Source organism: Epinephelus moara, chromosome 4, assembly GCF_006386435.1.
Source record: "Epinephelus moara isolate mb chromosome 4, YSFRI_EMoa_1.0, whole genome shotgun sequence".
NCBI classification, from domain to species: domain Eukaryota; kingdom Metazoa; phylum Chordata; class Actinopteri; order Perciformes; family Serranidae; genus Epinephelus; species Epinephelus moara.
In genome coordinates this window covers 31,000,943-31,019,735 of record NC_065509.1, presented here as the reverse complement: position 1 = coordinate 31,019,735, position 18,793 = coordinate 31,000,943, and the positions used below count along the sequence as shown (strand labels likewise).

General features: G+C 41.5%; 1 protein-coding gene across 6 annotated transcripts in view; it reads left to right on the top strand.

The window, feature by feature from the left end:
• The window catches only part of LOC126388710 (ecto-NOX disulfide-thiol exchanger 2-like), a 271,116-nt gene that overhangs the window by 6,332 nt on the left and 245,991 nt on the right, over positions 1-18,793 (top strand). For all 6 annotated transcript variants that reach the window (XM_050041964.1, XM_050041962.1, XM_050041957.1 and 3 more), the window contains exon 2: positions 16,592-16,687. In XM_050041964.1, the coding sequence (XP_049897921.1) occupies positions 16,600-16,687 (88 nt within the window). In that variant the 5' untranslated portion in view covers positions 16,592-16,599. The remainder of the gene's footprint in view (positions 1-16,591; positions 16,688-18,793) is intronic.

The window sequence follows — 18,793 nt, the reverse complement described above, 5'->3', positions numbered from 1 at the left end:
GTGTGAACTGTAGCCTCAGTTTCCTGTTGTTAGCTGACAGGAGTGGCACCTGGTGTGGTCTTCTGCGGCTGTAGCCCATCTGCTTCAAGGTTGGACGTGTTGTTGGTTCAGAGATGGTCTTCTGCAGACCTTGGTTGTAACCAGTGGTTATTTGACTTCCTGTTGCCTTTCTATCACCTTGAATCAGTCTTGCCATTCTCCTCTGACCTCTGGCATCAACAAGGCATTTTCACCCAGAGAACCTTCTCTCACGGATAGTTTCTCTTTGTCGGACCATCGGATCATAAGTTTCTGAAATACTCAGACCAGCCTGTCTGGCACCAACAACCATGCCACGTTCAACACATTAATGGCTGATTAACTATGTGCGTTAATGAGCAGTTGAACAGGTGTACCTAATAAAGTGGCAAATGAATGTATATTAGAAATGGTCACATTCAAGAGAAATAATTGTTGATTAATCAGTCAACAGAAAATTAATCGACTAATCACTGCAGCTCTGATTAGCTGCTTCCATCTTCTCAAATATGAGGATTTGCTGCTTTTCTCTGTTCTATATTACTGTATGTAAGATAAATATGTTTTGGCTCTGGAAGCTATATACTGTATATGAGATTCTGATAAGCAGATTATCTCAGCTTTATCATGTAATGAATACTAAGCAAAAACTTCTGAGCGCAGATGAAATCAATTGCAGCCACATTTACCAAATTGATATTTAATTCTGTGGCATTTCCAGAGTTCAGTATTTCCAGGAAGAGCCCTGTTTCATTACACCCGGGCTCCGCTTTTATTCAGTTTGTCATGTGAAGGATTAGGTTCAGAAGTTTACCTGCCTCCTTCTACTTGGGCCTGATTTATATAAGCAGCGTTGAGGACTGCAGGACCAAGATGTAATAGGGGTGTCAATATTCCTCATGTCAGCAGGTTGTGCTTCATTAATCTGTCTGATTGATCCAGCATCCATGTGGTTCCATGACCTTGCTTTGCACAAATAAGAACTGCAGCCATGCCAGTGTTACCTGATCTACTGCTTTGTTGATGGATTTGTGCTCGGCTTATTGGAGGCACAGGACAGAGACATATGGACACCGCAGCTGTGAGTGCTGAGGTGATTCTACATGTGTAACAGGGTGCAAGGCCTATTGTTTAGTTAGGATGTCATTGTGCTCTGTGGCATTGTTTAGGTCAGACCAGCTGAGGACAATGGTCAGCTGTAATTATGAGAGTTACAGATATGATGAGGAGATTAGGGCCTGGCAATATAGTGATATTATATTGATGTCATGATATTAGATTACATTTTGGACATCATAATACTTTAAGTGTTGTCTTTTCCTGGCTTTAAAGGCTGCATTACAGTAAAGTGACGTAATTTTCTGAACTTACCAGACTTTCCTAGCTGTTCTGTTATTTGCCTTTACCCACTGATTCATTATATCCACCTTTCTGGTGATTATTTATCAAAAATCTAATCATATAGATATTATGTGACAGCACCAATAGACAGCCCTACAGTAATGCTGCATTATTGATATCAAAGTATTTGGTCAAAAATATCATCATATTTGATTTTCTTCATAGCACCCAGCCCTCGTCTTGATTAACTGAGTAGTTATTTGGTCTGTAAAATGGCAGAAAATATTGAAATTGACCAGCAGAGTTTTCTGATGCTGAAGGTGAGGCCATTGAACTGCTTGTTTTTTCTACCACATAGTCAAGAGCCAAAAGATTTTTCGTTACATAAGACCAACAAATGAAGGAAGTCCTCACAAGTCATTCATTCAGTCACTGCCGCTAATTCCATTTTTATTGCCACTGCATCACAGAGGCATAATTTTGTTTCATTAATGAGTACTGTATGTGCCAGGCATTGGGTGGATACTCTGAGCTGAGGTATCAGATGTTGGGGGAGAGTAAGACTCATTAGACCATCTCTAAAAGTCATACTAAACACATTCTTGGAACCCATTGGCTGTATTCGGCGTCTGACTTCTGGCAGGCGGCGATACAGCCTCTGGGGGCAGACCCCCGATTTTTTGGCATTCCGGTTTGATTTGGGCGGAGGAGGCGAATTTCCGTTTCCGACTTCCATTCATATATATATAAGTAAATATGCTGAAACATTGCGATGGATTCAGAGTTTACAGTGATGCCAATTATGTTCTGCCTTGTTAGTGATTGATCAATATCACGCGGACTACAAACAGCCTAGCACCGGAAACCAGGGCTCTTCCGCTCTTCTTCCGGAGGCAAGATCTCCGGGGTTTGCCTACAGACTCTGCATTCACTGAATGTAGAGTCTGTATATAGAGACTGTTCTAAACATAACATTTCTGGGATATTTTTAAGTTAAGATAGCCATTTTTAATCTTTAACTTAGGCGTAACCATATCAAGGCAAATACCAAAATAAAATTAATTTCAAACAGGCCTTTTAACCTTAAAGAAATCGTTATGATATTTTTAAGAGGGGCTGTATGGGTACTCAGTGTATTATAGGGCTGCCCCTGACTAAGAATTTTCCTAGTCGACCAATAGTTGTCATTTAGGGCCATTAGTCGACTAGTAGCCTGCATCTTTATATAATTTGGGCGGGGCAACACAATGGTTTGAGTTGAAGGTGTGAGAAAGAATAGTATCAGTAACATTGTTAACACTGTGCTACATTACAGAGAAATACAAAACCGTACTAATGAACCTTCATTAATATAGGCCTATATTTTATCTACAAGTGCACGTCACACACTGAGCGAGCCGCCTGTTAATGACGCTGTGGGCTAATGGGCATGTAGCTACTTCCATGTTTCAGATGATACGTCATGTTTGTAGTCGACCAATGAAGATGAGTTTACATATCACCTTGGGTTCGTCCTTCACCTTCTCAAAATGATCCCACACTTTGGATTTCCTGCCCGACATGTTATTAACTAGCATGTGGAATAACCGCAGGTACCAGCCCTGGGAATTAGAGGTTGTACACATGGCGCATCTTTAACCTGTGTCTGTCCTTTCAAATTAAATTCCCACATGGTCCAGTCATATAGGTTTTGATTTATTTTGAGAAGATGCAGTTTTGAATAGAGTTTAACTTTTTTTTTTTTTGTTTTGGTGACTAAGCGACCAATGAAATCTTGCCGACGAATGACCTTTCTGGTCGACTGACGTTTGGGGGCAGCCCTAGTGTATTACATACAGTATATATAATGACCTCAGTTTCCCATCTGAAATCATCGCCTGCCGACAAGATAAAGCTGTGAAAACATTCCAATTATAGTGTACACTTGAACTGATTTTAATTTTTTTGAGGTGGGGCTTTTTTTAGGTGGCTAAAATATGTTTTGTTGCTGGCCCCTCCACAGCAGTACACTGCTTAGCTTCCAACTCCAGCCTGCATCTCCCAGCTGACAACTACTGTATGTAATACACTGAATATGGATAAGTACCTCACACAACCTCACTTCAAAAGATCCAAACTATCCCTTTAATCATCTGTAAGCATGTAAACAAAGCACAGACAGCCTACCTTGCAGCCCATCAACCTCGATATGTGACTGATGATGACAGCTTATGATTGCTTTGTTGTCTTAGAACACAGTAAGTAGCATACACCATTACTAGAATTTGTTAATAGCACACCAGCCTGTTTCTTAACTTAACTTTTACTTTTATGAAAATTGAAAATTTACATCATGAATCTCTCTCTCTTTGTTAAAAAGGCCTTCAACATCAATGTAAGAAAGAATTTAAGTTTTTGTCACAACACTCGATTGTACTAAACAGCTCTAGCACTCATGGTTTTTATTAAAAGTGAATTTGTCTGCACTAAAGTTCCGATCTGTCAGTTCAGTTAACTTTCTATGTTAGGTAAGGTGACCCTGGCTGTTGGAAACAGAACTAAGTTTCAATAAAAATGCAATACCCTTACATTTGAAGTCAAAAGCTGAGCTGCATACAAATCTAGGATACTTTTTCACTTTGGAATGAAGATAGCCCTTTCATAATACCAACCTGTACTGTCAAAAGAGATTAACAATGGTGGCCGACGTTTTGTGCTGTGCTTCCGTGTACGTCGGACTTACATGAGCGCAGAAATCATTCCTGTCACGTCGGTGTTTTGTGATTAATAGCTGCTCCCTTTCAAAATCAGTGATGGCTCTGTGTGTTTTTTAATTGGAAAACACTTCATGAAGGAAAATAATTGAGATGCTGAGTTAAGGATTCGGCAGGATTACAATGACACTGCCCATACAGTTGTGTGCAATATGTGCGTGGACGTGCATATTCACCGGTCACTACCTCATTTATATTGTGATGGAGAGGATACATTTATCTTCATGCCCCTAAGGGCCACGAGGCGGAGTTATTGATGGCTGATGTAAAATAACCCTTCCTCTCTACATGAACCTGTCTTTGTGAACACAAGGAGAAATGGGCTGTTTTGCTTCCTTCTGCAATCTTAATTCAGTTTATTAAAATGCATTACCATAACAGCACACCCACTTTCCACCATATGGTCAATATTTTTATTACTTGAAATTGCTGCGAGTGGTGGGCAGTCCCTCTGCTTTTCAGAGCCCACATATAAAGTGTGTGTCATGTCCTTGATAATCAGTTTCAGCGTAAGAGTAGCTGAAAGCTTGTTTAGGAATATTAATGAGGCATACAGGTTTACATGCACATAGGCTGGATCGAGAGTGCCACATAATTAAAAAACATGCAGTTCTGCTGTGCAGCATAAAACCACTTTGTTTTTAATAGCGCACGTCAGTCACGAACGAGACAGACATTTTGCTGGTGTTCCACAGAGTGCTGCTATTGTAAAAACTACAATTGAACTTCAATATTTTGTTCGTGCTGAAGGGGAAGCTGTCAAAATCCTGTCCAAACCTTCCTGCTACAGCAGTCCCAGACCAATATGCTGCTCTTCGCAGACACAATACAAAAGACTGGAGGAGACGGTTAATGGAAAGCTGTAACGCAAGTTCTTTTCACTTAATGTAAAGCTATTAAGCTGTCAAACATATCAGTATCTACATTGAAATGTTTTTAAAGCTGGCATGATTGATCATTAATCAGTTAGATGATTGACAAAACACTAAATTAGGTTGTTAATTAGTCAGGCAAAAATGACGAAATGACAAACACCGTCGATTTCCAACTTCTCCCGTGTGTTTTATGTGATAATAAACTGCATATTTATGGGTTTTGGACTGTCAGTGGGGACAAAACAAGCAATTTGAAGCTATCTCCTCTGGCTTTAGAATGAAAAATAAGAATAATCTATAATATAAAAGAAGCTGCTGTGGGCGCACTATGTATTATTTAGGAAATATAAATGTTGGATCAGGGATAGCGCATTTTTTAAACAACTTTAGATAAGTAGTAGGGGGCAGAAAAAAGAGTAGAGTTTCTCCAAACAAGGACAGAGGCATTGTTGCAGTTTTAAGCTTTTGACTTCAAAACTTTAATTATAGCAGCTCATAAACACCGCATGTGCAAACCAATTATTCAGTTGCGTTAATTAGGTTGATGTCATGGGTCTAAAGGATAGAACATCAACATGTCAGCGCCCACTGCTCTCTTGTAATATCATGTAAACAACTCCTCTTCCTCAGAAGCTTTTAGACCAGTGTTCAAGGAAGGTTTATCTGCTGTTGACAAATGCTTCATTAATAAGTAGGATGTCCCAGTATTTAATTTGGTAAACAAGCACTTACGCTACGAGCGGTGTAGGTCTGTGACATCATCAGGCTAATTAATGCGACTGAGTAATCATCAGGCACACCTGGTATTTATTAGCTGTTGTTTCCTGCTCTAATTATTGTTTAAAAGCCAAAGCAGACGCTTAAAACCTTCTTCCCCTCATATATGAGTTGGATTTCAGCGGATCTCATTCTGATGTCCGTGCATGTTATTTAAATAGTGCTGCCTCAAAATGATAACGCCCACTAATCCCATCATTAATGTGACTGTAAACACTTGTCAGTCTATTACAGCCCACCACTGACCTTTCACTTCTTAATATTAGTGCGGTGTTTTTGGTTTCAGTCTTATTTGTTTGTTATAAATTCGAGATCGTGTCCCTACTGTGTAAAAGTGCCCCAGCACCATTTTGATTTCAACCGCTAAATCTGTCTGACTAGACTCTCCTCCCCGAGGCCATCTTGCTAAACTTAGCCTGGTAGATGGCACCATGTTGGGAACATTCCCCATGTTCCGAACCAAATTGTTTTTGTCCCACTTCGGGTGAGGAAAGGTGACATTTCTCATTATGAGAGGTTTTATTGACCCTCAAGGGAATTTGGGAGCTGGATAAGAAGAGGCAGGCGGTGGGAGGGTGCCATCTGAGCGAATCAATAAGCCTGTGTGTATTTTGGGTTCGTGCATACAGGAGCTCCCCACCGCAAAACAACAAGTGAGTGGATTAGTAGAGTAATGTGAAGGGTTGTTAGCAGATAGTATCTATGAGTTAGTACATTGCAAAACTATATGAGTAATTTGTTTCCAACACAATATTATAAACTAAACTGTGACAGTTAATGTCATCCTTACATGTTTTGTTACCTGAATGTACAATATGTAATTCTCTGCCACAGAGGTATCTCAGTCAATACAGAACAATAACAAGAGACGAAGCAATGCAGTCAGTTTCTCCTGGTTAGGATTCCCCTTTGTTCATTGTTCAGGAGGTTTTTGAAGGGAGCTGAATTATTTGCAGAGGCCCTTCCTCCCAAAGATAAAATCTCTGTCTCTCAGGTGCACTTTGGCTGTTGCAGGGGGCCTGCCAGCCCAGCTACCGCTAATATGTGCTCATCTTTTTTCTATGGTAACTTAGGATTCAGACATACAAAAGGTTTAAAGTGGGAGGCGATTCATCTGCAGAGATCTCCTCACCTCCAAAACAAATGCACCCCGTGATGTAAAGCGGTGAAAACGCTGAATAAAGCAGTTTCAAGTTAAAAATCAGTGTTTCTCCGACACTTTTCGGTACGGCAGGGGCTGAAGCCGAGCTGCTGCTAACGATTGCTCAGCTTGTTTCTCTGATAACTAAAGATCCAGATGTCCGCTGACTAAAGTCCTTCATTCAGTTAAAAAACATAGTTAAAACGACCAAGATCTAAAAAGTGTATCATAAAAATGTGTCTTAAAACTGGACAAAAAGTCAATTTATGACATCTTTTGGCAGACAACCACAACTCTGATGGATGTGCAAAGGGGATATGACCCCACTGACAGGCAATGGCAACCACATGACATGAACTGTGTCCTTGATTAAGATAACAGATTTATCTGGGTTTAAACATTGTTGAAAACATTTCGGATAATGTAAGTACACAGCTCAACAAAATATATAACATTGGTTTAGTCATGGGTGGCATGGTGGTGCAGTGGTTAGCGTTATTGCTTCACAGTAAGAGGGTTCGTGGTTCGAACTGAGGGTGGGGGGTTTGTATGTTCTCCCTGGGTACTCCGGCTTCCTCCCACAGTCCAAAGACATGCAGGTTAGATTAATTGGTGAGTCTGAATTGCCAGTAGGGGTGAATGTGAGAATGAATGGTCAATGAGAGAGTGAATGTCTGACTCTATGTGTCAGCCCTGTGATAGTCTGGCGACCTGTCCAGGGTGTACCCCGCCTCTCGCCCAAAGTCAGCTGAGATTGACGCCCACAGCCCCTAACATGATAAGCGATTACAGAAGATGAATGCATGAATAGTCTAGTAGTTTTTAGACTTTTTAATGCTGATTTCTTTAACTGTATAGTTGTTCTTTAAACTTTCCTAAAAAAATTACAACATTTTCCCACCTGTTTTATAACGACCACTAAACTAAAGAAACATGGTTAATCCCCGCGTTGCCATCATGAAAACCGGCCAACACATCATGTCTCATATGCCTTTAACCAGTATGTTGGGGGACTTAATTGTGTTGATTGTATTTGATTATGTTTAATTGAGCCCTTTACTGTTGAGTACCACACAGTGCTGGGTTCAACTTAATATTTATTATTTCTGACTTAACAGAGATGCAAAGTGCACACTTAGCCATAAGGGGACCTTGATATGAATTAGTAAAGCACTTTAGACCTGTTTGATTGCTCGCTGAAAATTGCAATAAGAAAACATAGCAGTACAGCTTTTATTCAACTGATGCTAATAATACACAGTATGGTGTCAGAGGTCTTTGTGTTTTGTATAATATTCTTTGAAAAAGAAGTGTAACTGTAAATGTTTGAAAAGTTCAGATGCAGGTTTCCAGCCAACAGGCACTGTACAACTGTGTGTTGCTAACATGCTGCTGGGAGTTGTCATTATTGAAACAGCGCAATATACTGATAAAAAGTATGATGTTATTTCTCATTTCAAAGCTATGTTAATTGAATGTTTTCCTGCTGCAGCATCACTCCAACTGTACTCACTCTCAAGATTTTTTCTCTCTTGTCAATTTATGTGCACTGCAGGGGTTAAACCGAGGGCAAAGTTAATGTGCAGAAGAAGACATTTGGCATAGTAACTTAATTATAGTCACCCTCCTTGTAGAGGTCTAATGTTACCTTCTGTTCCACTTCACTCAAATGGCTGTTAAAAATAAATCTATTTCACAACTTTAAACATCACCTACCTTTCCGGTATAAAAATAAACTAGCTTAAATGACAGTATGGGAGCATACGCTGTACTCCTCCCAGGAGGTTTAAAAAATAGAGCGCTTGGACTCACTTGTACTGTGAGTACCACATGGGATATGCTGTAGGTCTGCTGTATGTATGAAACGTGATGAATGAAATTTTCATACTGACCTTGCAGTAACACCCAGGATAAATGCAGGAGTGTTGCATTGCATTGGTTTTGCTTTCAGGGCATCACCCAGTGCTTGATAACAGGTTCCATTTAGTCCTTAACTCTCACCTGCTATACAAAGCCTATTTTGTCCTCAGGCACACTGAATTGCTGTTGCAATTGGTCCAACCGCCTCAATGCAATATTCTTTATCACTCCCTGTGGTCAGTCATTTAGGCTATGTAGCTTTCAGCTTTAGGGTAAATTTCCTCACCGGATCTCAGTGGACGCTGATCTTATGCGAAGTCTCCAAAAGGTGTGAAGTAAATTAATTTCATACCCCGGTAGGTCTGGAAGCTGCAGTGACATTGACAAGTAGGGAGGTGGATGTGCTTTCAGTTTAATCCAGCGCAGGGAAAAATGCAGCATTCATCACAGTTAGACATAATCAGATTTCAAACATTCACAACTTTTCAAATGCACAAGCTGAACAACAATGCCGGCTACCTTCAAGGCTTTGTTTTGCACTGATTACCTGAGCATCTGACGCTGACCTCGGTGCTTAAACCCTTTCGGACCAGGCTGTTACTTTTTCATAAGAATGAAAGCCACACTTTTAATCAGGCAGTGCTGATGATGGGTCATAATTTTGGTGATTGAACCGAATCTTCAGTTGTAGTGATGAGCTGTGAGGACTTTGATTATAGCTAAAAAGTGGTCACAACATCATTGCGTACTTTACCCTTGGCTATCATGTCCTGTATGAAATGACATCTGCATATTTCAAGCTAATGGGAACTGGAATTAGATACAGTCATTTCGTAGATTAGTTGTCATCTGTCTGTCTTACCTTCCTGGGCTTCATTTGAATGTGCTTTTATTTGTTGGTGTTACATCCTTAAAAAAATCTGTAGCAGGCTTGCAGCCAGACGTACGCCACACACTGGATTCCTTTATACGGTTCCTCTCAAGCCTATCAAACACTAAAGCTTCGAATGACTGTACAGCTGAAACACAATGTTACCCTGGTAGATTTTGTAAAGATAGGCTTGGCCTTGTCACTGTGACTTTTTGATGAAAGATAGCGGCTGATTAGCTGCCAAGACATTTGAAATGACTCCAGCTCTAAAGCCAGGATACAATTCTGACAGAGCTCTGTGTCTGAAGCAGCCAGACATCTGGATTAATGTGTGAAAGGATTTGACTGGTTTTCCTCCCTCGGAGCGCTGCAGTGCTGAAATCAGAGATGGATGAGTCTTTAGGCATTTTTATTCTTTGGTTTCAGCAGGTAACTCAGTCAAAGTTTTACTTCTTCCATGAATATATTTATCTGCCTAATGAATGGAAATGAAAACAACCAGATTTTCATAATTGTTATTTATTTGTCAAACAGTATAATACTGAAACTTCAAAATACACAGGAGAATTATTTGTGTAAATGTTAGTTATATAATTCTGACACAAAATTAAGCTCTGTTACCTGTGTGAGTAAATTTTAAAAATGGTTTCAGTAGACGTATGGGGGAAGAAAACTATAATTCATGAGGGCTGGCAAGTCAGTATTCCCTATTACAGTAATTAGACCTAATGAGGAATTGCATTTATCTGCTCCGCCAGCACACTATACATGAAGGCCGTGTGCTGTTGGCTCTCATTTAAAGGAAATGTCCATCTTTCCTTCAGCTTTTCAACATTATTAAAAACCTTTTCATCATTTTTTAGTATTTAAACATCATTGCTATCATGCCTTCTTTATGAGCCCTCTCAAAGGGACAGGCTTTGACATTGATCAGAAATGCCTCCACACGACCAAGACATACATGTGACTTGTACTGTGCCTTTCATGCTTGTGTGTTAACTGTGACATTGGCTGTTCAGTAAAGGCACAAAGGCATTTCAAGGTGGGACTTTAAAGTCGGGATAAAGTGTATTAAGTTCATCAAACCACAGAAAAATGTATTATTAACCACCCAGGCAAATTTGAATTATTAAAAAGATATACTACAACTATATAATTAGGCTTTCAAATTGTGGAAAAATTAGCAGTGTTCTCTGCTCTGAGAAGCAGGGAATGGTCTGCCGCGACAAACTTTCGTCAGCAACTAATGCAGGGGCACTAAACACACATACCCCCTGAGCCAAAAAAATGACCTGCCACCCAGCTACAGACTCTACTTAGCACCACAGTAACATAGACAACCCCCCGAGCCGAAGAACCAGCCGCTGTGTGCCAACAGCCTCTCGTTCAGCAACTAACGGTTGCTAATGTTCGCACAAAGCAAACACCCACAGCAGTGAGCAGTAATGTTTGCAGGGTGGATAGCTGAAAGACTGAACAGTACCTTAGTGACGGCTATTTAGTTTGTGTTTATAAAACTTTGGCATCTAATAAGATGTTAATCATGTATTTAAAAGACTGAAAGAGCTAAGAGAGCTCGTGGAACGTAGCAAACTCAGTGCTTACACACAGGGCCATGTGTCTGTATACATGTTTTATTTTCTGACATGTATATATCTTTTGAAAGAAATCACTGATTTTGCTTTACTTTGACTTTTAGGATGCTTTCAGACCTAGAGCTGTCTTGCTTTGGTTCGAATCAGGGACTAATTGTGTTACAAAGTTGCATAATTGCCTAGAGTTGGTTCGTGTTCTCACGGCAGCATTTACAAGCAGACCAGATAAAATGCCTTGCGCGAGAAAGCTGCTCTTGATTGGTCAGAATTTCCATGCGGAAAAAATCCAGGAAGTAAACAAGACGTTGAAGAAGAGTACACTTGCAAGATAAATGTGACACTTTCTAATGTCACAATGGAGGGACAACTACGCAGGTTGATTTTAGCGCTGCTCATCGTGGACTATATTGCTGTCATTGTTCATTTTAGTCAAACCATACAGTTTGAAAACGAGGCGCGGCTCCAACTAGAAAACAATGTTTTGATGCATTGGATGTGCTGAATGTGCATATTAAGGCAGTACAGGAGGAGGTGCACATTAATAATCCTCCAGGACTGTAACATGCTCATGTTTAACCCAAACAATGTGTCATGTGACTGCAGTTGGTTCAGATCCAGGTCGGAACACGTTCTCACCACAAATGAACCACACCAGAGTTCGTTTGTAACCGGACTGAGACCACCTCTTCAAGAAGGTCTCGGTCCGGTTCTTTTGATGTGAGTGCGAGTGCTGTGTTCACACCTGCCCAAACGAATCGCACTTAGGGGGCAAACAAACTTGAGTTTGATTGAACCCAACCAAACAGGGCAGGTGTGAAAGCACCCTAAGTTGAGGCTTGAAAGTTTCTTGTGTGGGGTAGGGCACTCACACATAATCCCTTTTGGCAAAATCTTGAATTCTTATGTTTGTTCTGACCATTTATTCAATTTATTTTGATTCAATACAAAACAACTTTGTTAATCCACAGAGGCAATTTGATTTTGGCAAAAACAAAACAGACAAGAAGCAGGCATATGCACAGACAGATATCAGCAAGTAAAGGATAAAATGATAATACAACTAAAATAAATGCTCACGATAAAAATAGATGAACAAAGAAATAGTCCACACGGCGGATAGGCATTTAAGTATTTCCTGTTTTTCATGTGCCAAGCTCCAGACAGAGCAAAGAATTGTTCCTCAGTTCCTTGCTCACCAGGCGGATGGCTTCTGGGATGAATGATGCACTGTGCCGGTTGGTGGAGCACCTGGGGAGGCACAGGCGCTGCCCAAGAGGGAGCATCTGGAGCTGGGGGTGGAGGACACGGGTATTGTGCCACATGCTGTCATGGGCCTTTGCCCTGACCTGCTGCTCATTGAATAAGGCTAAGCTTCAGAGCGGCGCTCCAGTGATTTCGGAACAGGTGTTCACAGTGGTTTGGAGACACTCTCTGTTTTTGACAGTGACGGATGGGAAATGAAGGAGAAACACAGAGTATTCTCAATAAAGAAGCTGTGGAAGGTTTGGAGGGATGGGTTTTTGGACACTGAATGCATTCAGTTATCAGAGAAAGTACTGACGTTGTTTGCTTTCTTAATTATAGCTTCTGTGGTTTGCTCAAACTTCAAGGTGTTATCAAAGATGGCAACAAGATAGTTATACTGGTCTACAACATCCACCTCCTCCCTGTGTAAGACTTTCTCTGTGTCATACAGTAGCAGCTCTCTGCTTGTACACTGGTTTTCTACTGTGTATACTCTGGAGAGCTAAACATATAAATGATATTAGGGGAATGTTTTCTCCAGCATTTAAAAGATGCTGTAAATTGCATTTAATCACCGCTTTAATATGCAGTATGTTTTATTTAATATATGTTTATGTGAGGCTCAGTAGCTAATGTTAATTGGCAAACTAAATAGTTTAATGTTTCTTAAGTACCGATAAATGGGATTCAGACAGTAGACTAAAGGCACCATTTGGGAGAAGTGCTTAATATTGTGGTCAGTAAGAAGGCATTAAGGATGTAAGGAATCTGTATTGGGCTGGGGAAGGGACATCCTCAGCCAGTGGCAGCCAAATATGAGAAATTCAGAAGGCAGATATAATGAGCGGATTAATGGGATTACATAATCTGCTGAGAGAAACCATAAGTGTGTGGTTTTCTTTCTCACTCTCAGCTGATGAAGATGAATGTGATGCAGAATTCACTCTGACTTGAATGTCTTGCATAATAGGGGTGTGAGAAAATATCGTTACACTCGAGTACTGTCATATTATGTTTTGTGATACTGTATCGATTCTCAAAAACACCAATAATTTCTTAAATTTACACACAGAGATTCATGACAGTGGTTCATCTTGTGTTGTGTTTAAACTCCCAACCGCTAGATGACAGTGTTGTAATCTAGCTTCAGCCATAGGGGTGGACGATATGACCCTCAAATAATATCATGATTTTGCAGGGTATTCTTGCGACAACGATATTCTTGACAATATGACATATATAGAAAAAAAAAGAAAAAAAGATAACAGAACGTTCACATATATAGAGTTTTTTGTTGAGCCGTGAGCGTCACGTAGGTTTACATTACAAAAGGTTTGTGACAAAATCGCATGACGACACCGACTCCAGTGTGCTCACAGCGAGAGAGGAGAGGGAGAGATGCTTTGCTGCTGCCAGAGGAGCTGCTGAATGAGTTCCCTCTGAGCGGTAAGTCACTAAAAGAGTGAAAAGTCCAGGAGGGTTGATAAAACATTCAGGACGCCACGGTTTATTCCACACTACTGAAGCTGCTCCTCTTTTTGGAACCACCGTGGAGTCGCTAATTATGTCGCTTTCAGCCATGCTTGTTGTTGCCGTGGGTAACATGGCGTCAATATGTCAACAAGTCGAAATATTGTGAATATCATGATATGAATTATCGTGAACGAGATGATATAGCACACCCCTATTCAGCCATTTAACTTTTCCACTTTAGTGTAACAACACATTGCTAGCAGAGGCACAAAGGCCTGTGAAAAAGGCAGAGTCATAAAGGGCACACAGCTGGCTCCAAAAATTAGTAACTGTCAAATCAATGTATCTCTTTGCTTACAGTATAGTAATATATTGAATTATACCCCCTGTATCGTGATATGTATCGTATCGCCAGATTCTTGCCAAAGCACAGCCCTATTGAAGAAGCTGTATTCTGTCCGAGCCTTAACCTCTGCCTCGGCGTGAAGCACCACGAGTGACCGTGGCCTTGGTTTACCTGGGAGACGACTGACAGCTGTTGGAATGAGAATGAGGAGTGACACGGGCAATTAAAGGGCGAGATTCAGCCCAGCCTGAACTTCTGATCAATGCACTCCTATTTAGAGCTGGCAGGCTAGGGACCAGCACTCCTTTTCCAGACTAATAAAGACGGCACAGAGAGCAGCTCCTGGGCTGGACTGCCAATACTTTTAACGCCCCCATCGATTCTCATTACTGTTAATGGTTTCTTTGCAAGTGTGAGCCGGATGTTGAGGAGGATGTGGGTAGGCATGGGTGTAGTCAGAGATTTGGGGCAGAGTCATCATATTATGACCCTGGTGAGCAGAATGGCTCAGACAGTGTCAAATTTCAGCGTGTTGACCGATTCCTGTAATACAGCGTGTAAAAAAAATCGTCATTTTGCTGATCATAAGAACCTCTAAACTCCACAGGAAGCAGGAAAATGTCAAATCACAGAGTGAATTTTGCAGTAATCTTTTTAAGACTTGCTCCAGACCTCTGATTTGCAGCCCATGTTTTTTTTTTTTCAGCTTTTGGAATATGTCTGGTAATCTGCCCGTTGACGGCTGTTTCAGCCAGTTAGAAGAAGAAGAAAAATAGTGACTGACAAAAGGCGGCAAACGTTGATGAGATCATTACAGCTGCATTTCTTGTTTTCACTCCAAATACAAAAATAATAGCTCTTAAATCAACATATTTATTTGATCAGCATGAAAAATTGCGACATTAACCGTTCTTAGCAACCTCTTCAGAGCTGCTACTGATTGGTTTGCGTGAAAGAAAACAAGGAATCAGCAAACAGGAACACTGTCAGGCTGAAGTGAACAGAAGTGGTAATTCAGTCTGATTATCACACCAAAAAATAAAACCACATAAGTTTGGTTTCTCACAACAAAACAAGCACACCTATTTACCCGCCTGTTGTTGTCTTTGCCTACTGAATTCCTCAGATTTACTCCAGGGTGTCCTTCATCAACACAAAGTAAATTCCGAACAGCTGTTTTAATCCACATCCAAAGAAGCAGCTTTTATATTTGTGCATAAAAACCATATAAACTCCAGCCTTTGGAGATGTACCCATTGTAATAGAGCAAGAAGAAGGAAGATGAAAAATACATTGCATTGTTTTTAATGCCCTGAAATGATCCACTTCCTGCCGGGTCTGCAGCAGCTTGTGATGATGATGCTCTCCCTCTCTTGTGCTGTGGGAAGTAGCTCTACCCATTTTAGTGGCCTGTAGAGCTGAGTGTTATATTCATTCTTTGGCTCTAATTAGCGAGGAGCCTGGGTTGTAATGTTTCTTTGGGGTTATGTGATTCTTATTTTGCTTATTTTAGGACAATTCTTTATACAGTACTCTGCTGTGGTCGGCTGCCTGTGAGGGTTTTCTTCCTCACTCAAATGTTCTGGGATTACAGCAACATTGTCTGCTCATCATTTCAGCATTCAGTGCTGCATTAGAGACTTTCACACCGACAATTGCACCGTGGAAAAACAGCACGAGGGGTTGTGCGAGTGTGAGCATTTTGCCACAGGGTGCAGGTAAAGAAGATGAAATACAAACGAATGAGCCCAGAATGAAGGTTTAAAATGCAAAGACAGTGGTTTATGTCCTTGTACTCCTCTGAGCTTTGATTGTACCGCTCTGGAAAGTTAATCACAGCAGTAATAACTTGCTCCTCGGTCTCAATGCTGGCCAGGTAGAAAGCAAATTAGTACAATGCTGCGAGATCCATGCTACAAGATATTTACCTCCTTTTTGTAATTGCATGTATTTGATTGGAAAACACAGTGTTTTGTTTAATGATCCAACATTTTGCTGTGGGATTAAAAAGGGCCAGAACCAAATGTTTTGCCTGATCCCTCTGCGATAGGATCCCCCGCTGAGCCGAAGCAGTGGTCTCATTGAAATGAGTGACGAATCTCGAGCTTTTGCAGCAGTGCTGTCAGTATGAAAGCTGCCTAAGGCTGTGCTTTAGCATCCAAAACTGAAATGTACTATATCAAAATGGACTTAATGGTGGTGAGTGCTTTAGTTCCATATCTCTAAAGCTGACTGAGAACCATGACGTACTTTTGTAAGCAGTGTGGGCTTCATTTTCTACATTTGTGTTCTGCAGGATCAAAGATGAAGCTTAACTACTGCGACATCCTTCCTGCCGGAGTGAAGTGGACTGGTACTTCAGAGATTCTGCTCCGTGACGTCAACGAGACAGGTACAATTTCCATGATATAAACCAAATAAGTAGAAAGTACATCGAACTCTACTGTGGTCATTTGACTGGTATGAAAGAAAATGGTGATTGTTGTTAGTTGTTGTCAGAGTAGCTTTAAAGTTTGTCACACTCACTAGTTTGAGAACTGTTCTTACACTAGTTTTCCTCATTAAACAGAATGTTTCTCTCTTTGACCAAACTAAGACTAATGTTAGCTTAATTGCCTTGTTAACTTATCATAAAGCACACTTAATTTAAACTCAACAGAAACAAAATAAAGCTCACCAAAGTCGTCTTAAGCGCCGTTTCCACCGAGCAGTACAATACGCTACAGTTCAGTTCGGTACGCTTTTTCCGTCTCCACTGTGAAAAGTTGTGGGTGGTACCAATGGAACTGTTCCGTACCGTCCCCATTTTTGGTCCCCCCTCTGTTGGGGTACCTAGCACACAGACCTGGTCCTAAAAGGTAGAGCTGTGAACACTGCACTGTGGCTGGTTTTGAAGCTCATGTAACCACTGCTTATACCGTGGAGAGTTTTACATATAGGGCTCTAGTTTCGCAGACCGGGCGAGGCGGGGGTGCAGCGCACCTGCGTTTTGCCAACTGGGTGTGGCCAGGCGGATTTTGCAAGTTTGGCACACCGTGCGCCTGGCGCAGCTACTCCTCTTTCCCACCTCCGTCCCTCCTACCTGCGCAAGTCGGAAAGAGGGAGGAGAGAAGGCGTGGAGTGGGTTTTACACACATCACACCAATCAAACGAGCCCCTCTCCTCACCCTTAAATGCGCCGCGCGAAGGCGTAATGAGAGTTTACTCAATTCGCCATGGCAGAAGAGAGCAGCAGCGTCAGACGGCCAAACTTCTCCCAGGAGGAAACTGATGTTTTGGTCCGGGAGGTCCAAGCTCGCAGTGTCCGAATATACGGAACTGCGAGCAGACCTCCACGGGCTGATGATGCAAAGGTAGCCTGGGAGGAGGTCACCACAATTGTAAATCAATGTTGCGTTTCTCTCGTGCGCGCGCGCTCTCTCTTTCTCTCTCGCAGTCTCACTCTGTTTCTTTTCTTTTGACTTTTCTAAGATGACAGATGCTGAATATATACTCCCTATCTGATGCTGTGGCTGTTTGTGGTTGGCTGAGAGGGGTGTGAACTCATTAGTTTGCAGCTGTGTTAATCAAATCAGGTTGGGTTTCCATTACGCGTGCCAAACGGTGCCAATCCCCTTTGATCTGACATCAAATGTGACGTGACAGTCGATATAGAGATACATTTATGTGCTGATTGCAGATAGTTGCATTGAATAGTGGTTTTGTGGCTATTTATTGTATTGTTAATGTGCCTGACATTCTGGAAACCTGCCTGTGAGGTTTTGGTGACGTATGCACACTGTCCGCCGGTCAGCCAAACTTCGGCTTACACCGGCTGCGCTCCGCTTGCGCTGACAGTAGACCTGGTTTCAGATGGCGAGCTTTTAGCACACCTTCGGCGAAGCCTTTTGGCACGAAACTGTCACTGCGCCAAGCTGGATCTGTCGACACCTCCCCCTGCTGCGCTGTCACACCCATCTCAGCGCACCTCGGTCTGCCAAACTACCAAACTGAGCGCGCCTCGGGTTGCGCTGCTCGAAACTAGCTCTGCGCAGGTCCCATGTCTGAAGGGTTACTTTTGGTTCCAAAGGTACCATACTGAAAGTGTTTGGTGGAAACAGGGCTTTAGTTAGTCATCTGGTCAGTCCAATGTTTCAGCACACTCTGGTTTGGTTGAAACACAGACTGTATGTTAAGATAAACAACAAGTATCCACTTCCTCCTCCTGTACAAAACTAGAGTCAAAATATCCCAGATACGGCTGCTGCCATCGTGCGCTGGTGACGCCATTTGGAGCCAGAGTCTGCACAGTAGCAATCTCTGCTGTATTGAGTTCTTGCCTAAACACCTGTCCGACCAATCACAAGCAGCGCCACTGATTGTGAGCACACTGATTGGCAAACATAGCTCACGTCTAACCTCCTTTCTATAGTATCAAATAACTAATTAAAACCAAACTTATCAGAGGAACAAACACTTGATATATATTAACATATATGTACAGCACCATATATCTGAC